This window comes from Colobus angolensis, unplaced genomic scaffold (genome assembly GCF_000951035.1).
Source record: "Colobus angolensis palliatus isolate OR3802 unplaced genomic scaffold, Cang.pa_1.0 Scaffold28, whole genome shotgun sequence".
In the NCBI taxonomy this organism is placed as follows: Eukaryota; Metazoa; Chordata; class Mammalia; order Primates; family Cercopithecidae; genus Colobus; species Colobus angolensis.
This window is the reverse complement of record NW_012116043.1, coordinates 8,417,206-8,422,372: the sequence shown is the minus strand read 5'-3', so window position 1 is coordinate 8,422,372 and position 5,167 is coordinate 8,417,206. Positions and strand designations below refer to the sequence as shown.

The window sequence follows — 5,167 nt, the reverse complement described above, 5'->3', positions numbered from 1 at the left end:
AGTCCTGGCGAGCGCGGGACCGTCTTCCTCGCGTCTCCTCCGGGAGCTTCGCCGCCGCTGCCCTCGGCGCTGAGAGCTTGCGGGCCGAGCTGCTGTCGAGTCCCAGCTGAAAGAAGCCCAAGGTGCCGGAGAAGCCCGGTCGTGGACGTTCTCGCTCCCTCATCTTCGAGACCCGCACGCCCAACGAAGAGGAAATGACAGGCACGTCGTGACCGTGGGGCGGTGCTCGGGCGAGCTCCAGGTTTCTCGAGTCCTGGGCCGGGCCGGGGCCGTGAAAGGCAGTCGCGCGGGGAAGGCCCGGTACCCCGCCCCTTCCGCACCGACCCCTCCCCCGCGGAGCTGGTCCTGGCCCCGGGCCTGTGGACTGGACCCCGAGGGCGGCGGGCGGCTGCCGAGTTGGGCAGCACGGAAGCTGCCGGCGGGAGTGGAGCTGCGAGGAGATGGCCTTTGAGGGCAGCGCGGGGTCGAAATCCCATCCCAGCGCTGTGACCTCTTGGAGCCCACGTTTCCTCTTTGGTGGAGGGGAGGGAGTGGTCCAGGTTCAGAGTCCCTTGCAGTTCGGAGCGGAGCCTGGGAGCTGAATGACCCATTGTGCAAGGCGCACCTCGGAGACAGAAAGCAACCGCTCCCGCGGTTTCAATTTCACACCACCTGCAGATACACATCTTAGAATCTGCGGCTAGGAAGACCTGGGCCGTCAGAAGCTAAGCGTGTGCATTTTATCATCGGCCCTTGGTTGCTCGTTTTAGAGTGAGTTCCCACCTGCCCTACGTAAACTGACCTGAAACGGAAAGTTGTATGCCCCCACGGCTGTCCTCACTGCAGAACTGCAGAGGGTTTTAAGCTCCTTATTACCTGTTTCTTATAACCCTGTCCCTTTCCAGGCGAGTATTTGTTGGATATTTCTACTTGTTTTATCAAACTTCCTTTTCTTTTGACTTTATAAAAAGCAATGCCGGGAGGCTGAGGCAGGAGAATCGCTTGAACCCGGGAGACGGAGGTTGCAGTGAGCTGAGATCTCGCCATTGCACTCCAGTCTGGGCAAGAAGAGCGAAACTCTGTCTCAAAAAAAAAAAAAAAAAAAATGCTCGTCCTTAAAATTATGTGCAGAAGCTTACTGAAAAGTACAAGTTACTATTTTTCCTTCTGAAGTACTCCTCACAGGTAACCCCTGTTAGTTTCACAGGCAACCTTAAAATGCTTAAAACACATAATTGTTGAATGAATAAATGCCCCTCAGTGAATTTCCTTTGCCGGTACAAACATATATGTACATACCTTGCTTTTTCTGTTTAACAGTACACTTTTATCATTTAACATCTGCATGGTATAGTATTCCATCCGATGGTTGTACTGTTATTTAGCCACTCCACTATTAATAGACATTCATGTTGTTTATATTTTTTGGTTATTATAAACATTGTTGCAGGCGGGATCATTGAACAACACATGGAGTGTCTGACTCAAGCCTTGAGTTGTTTTTTCAGGAGCTGAGAATCAGCGTGATGTGGAAAGAACATGAGCTTGGAATCTGAAGGTAGTGGCCAGGGAGAAGAGCTGCTCATGTGCTCCCAGTAGAAAGTCCCCCTTGGTCTGTAAGGTTAGGGCCATCCTCTGACTCAGCAATTTTAGGAAACAGTGAGAAGGAAGCCTCAGTGGAGCCATCAGGGAGGCACGCCCAGCCCTGACCAGCTAGTGAGGCAGTAGGTCCTCCCAGCTCATCTTCACAACCTGGGCTGGAGTGGGGAAGACTTTTGTTCCAATGCTAGCTTTGGAATCCTGGCCTCCATCCCTTAAAAGCTTTGTGATCTTAGGTAAGTCACATCACACTATCTCAGAGCCCCCGGTTCCTCACAGAATGGTGGTTTTAGAGTTATGTTGGTAAATTACCTGGCACATATAGGCATGTGACAGACTGTAACCAATGTTACTCAAGGTCATTTTGCACTGATTCATACTTTGAGCCATTTCCTACTGTAGACTCGCACACGTTTTCAAGGTAGCTTCCTGATAATAGTGTTGTGGGATATTTTTGGGAAATAAATCCAAATTGGCCATTAAAACCAGATTCCTGACTTTGCCTGGATGTGTCATCTGGAAAGCAATCTGCATGAATTCCTTCATTTCTTTGGTAACTATTTAATGAGTACTTATGTGCCACGGATTGCAGAGGGTATAAGAACAGAGCCTTAGGCCAGGCACGGTGGCTCATGCCTGTAATCCCAGCACTTGGGGAGGCCGAGGCGGGAGGATCACGAAGTCAGGAATTCAAGACCAGCCTGGCCAAGATGGTGAAACCCCGTTTCTACTAAAAATACAAAAATTAGCCGGGCTTGGTGGCAGGTGCCAGTAATCCCAGCTACTCGGGAGGCTAAGGCAGGAGAATGGCTTGAACGCAGGTGGCAGAGGTTGCTGTGAGCCAAGATTGCACCACTGCACTCCAGCCTGGGTGACAGAGCAAGACTCTGTCTCAAAAAAAAAAAAGGAACAGAGCCTTTTCCCTCCAGTTTACAGCCTCATCAGAGTTAAGATATACCCATGAGGAAATTGAAAGTATAAGACAATACAGTAGATAGAAAAGCTGTCAAATATGCAGTCTAGACTTCAGAGGAGGAAAGCTATAGCTTTTAGTTAGAATGATGGGGAGAAGATTTCATCATAAAGATGTCATGATGGCACTGGAATAGGAGAGCTTTGAGTGTCTATTTAGACAATCTCTGTCACAGCCTATGAGAATCATTTGGCTTGGAGGGGGAATTCCCTGCAGGCCAGGGTATGTGCCTGGCATCTCAAAATGACTCTTTCAGCACATTTTCCTCTGGAAACATTGTTACACATTTATTGAAACTACAGTTCAGTGATGAATTATGTTAAGCTGTCTTTCTCCTTGTCACCATATACATATGTAAACTTGTGACCTAAAGGATCAGTGTGTCCCATAATGGGAAACTGTTCCACTGCTCTGAACAGCTAACTTACAGATGAACTTTTGCAACACCACCTGTTTGCACATTAGAAACTGTTAATACGATGAGGAGGCATTGAAAGTTTTTGAGCAAAGATGCAATCTCAAAATATTTTAGCGAAGTAATCTGGCAGGAGTATGCAGGATGGATTTCAGCTGCAGAGCTTTAAAGGTTATTGCTGAAGACTGGGTGTAAGGTAACAGGGACAGATGCAAAAGACAATACGCAAACTTATAAACTAGACAAAGCAGCTTCCAAAAAAAAAAATCACGTAATTTACCTGGTAACTGGATTCATTCCTTAATTCAGTAAATATTTGCACAGTGCCCTGGTGCAGTGGCTCACGCCTGTAATCCCAGCACTTTGGGAGGCCAAGGTGGGTGGATCATGAGGTCAGAAGATCGAGACTATCCTAACATGGTGAAACCCCGTCTCTACTAAAAATACAAAAAAATTAGCTGGGCGTGGTGGCACATGCCTGTAGTCCCAGCTACTCGGGAGGCTGAGGCAGGAGAATCACTTGAACCCGGGAGGCGGAGGTTGCAGTGAGCCAAGCCTGGGAGACAGTGAGACTCCATCTCAAAAAAAAAAAATTGCAGTTACTAGGTGTTAGGCACTGTGCTGAGCACGAGGCTATAACATGAACAGAACAAAGCTCCTGTCCTCATGGAGTTTATAGTTTAGTGGGGAACAAGTCATTCACTCATTCGACAAATACTTGAGGGCCTACTATTATGCCAGACATTGATCTAGGAGCTAAGGATTCAGCAGTAAGTAAAAATTTTAAATCCCAGCTTTCATAGAGCTTACATTCTGATAGAGAATATCCAAGTATGTCCAAGGAGAAAAGTAAAGCAGGGAGCACACTGAGGTTTGCAGAAGCAGAGAGTGGAGCCACAGAGGTGCCAGGAAGTTTCACAGTGGATGAAAAGAGAAACAATGCTTGGTGGTGAGAGCAGTGGGGCTCATGAAGTATTTTTCAGGATAGTGGAAGCAGAGGATTAGCAGCCAGGAAATAAGGAGTGAATATTTGGAGGGAAGGGCACTTCAAAGAGCTTTGGGAAGTAACCAGAAGGCTAAGTGGGTAAAGGAGAGAGGAACCTCAGTCCCTCAAGGGTAGCAGTGTCAGGGATGAAGGTCAGTACAGTGGAGGTTGGAGGGACCTGTGAAATCCATGTGTCAGACAGCAACATGGACTTCAAAGCTGCTAAGTGCTAGGTAGCAACGGAGGTAATGTGTGCTGTGATCATCCAGGAAGGAAGCAGTGGCTAGTGAATCAAAACTCAGAGAAGGCAGGTAAACCGACTGACAGGGACTTTAAATTAGGAGCAAGATGGGGACCACTCAGCATACTGGTCCAAGAGGGAAGGAAGAGAGGATATGACGCCTGGTCTCTCCCTCTGATGGAAGTGGAAACGGGCCCCTTCCACACCTGCAAGCCCGATGCCACACCAAGAAACTTGGCAGCAAGCCTTGCCCTGCCCTTATGTAGCTCCCAGAAATCAAATGAATGTAAGTTCCATGATTCCAGGGACCATCTCTATCTTTGTATCCTCTGGAGACCCAGTGCCTGGTAGGTGTTTGATGCCTGTTGAATTAAAGTGAAGCCACACACGGAACGTGAGAGTTGGAAAGAATGTCAGACACAATTAGTTGAACCCTCTCTTGAGTTCACTTTTTGGGTGTGGGCCAAACTTGGGGTCTAACTCAGGGTCAACTTCTTCCCCTGACCTCAAACCGTTTAGTAGAAATTTTCTCACTCAACTTTTATATTATTAGACCAGTGGTTTTGCAAGTGTAGTCAGGACTGCAGGGCTCCCTAAGACCCTTTCAAAGGATCTGCAAAGTCAAAACATGTTCACAGTACTAAGATGTGATTTGCCTTTTCCACTTTCATTTCCTTACGAGTGTACAGTGTGTGCTAGAGCCTACATGACGCGTGACATCACAACAGACCAAATGCAGAGCTGACATGCGAATCCAGACATTAGAAACCTGAAAAAAATGTGCAACAATGCCACTTGAACAGGTTTGATTTTTTGTTGTTGTTTGTTTTTGAGACTGGGTCTCTTGCCCAAGCTGGGAGTGCAGTGGTACAATCATGGCTCACTGCAGCCTTGACCTCCTGGACTGAAGTGAACCTCCCACCTCAACTTCCTGAGTAGCTGGCACTGCAGGTGCATGCATCACTATGCCTGGCT

At 47.8% G+C, this 5,167-nt stretch overlaps 1 protein-coding gene across 1 annotated transcript in view; it reads right to left on the bottom strand.

Annotated features, from left to right (window-relative positions):
- Positions 1-5,167, bottom strand: part of RAB35 (RAB35, member RAS oncogene family) — a 32,925-nt gene that overhangs the window by 23,297 nt on the left and 4,461 nt on the right. The window contains exons 3-4 of the mRNA XM_011948602.1: positions 605-651; positions 21-511 (exon numbers count right to left, since the gene is read on the bottom strand). Coding sequence (XP_011803992.1) covers positions 21-511; positions 605-651 — 538 coding nt within the window. The remainder of the gene's footprint in view (positions 1-20; positions 512-604; positions 652-5,167) is intronic.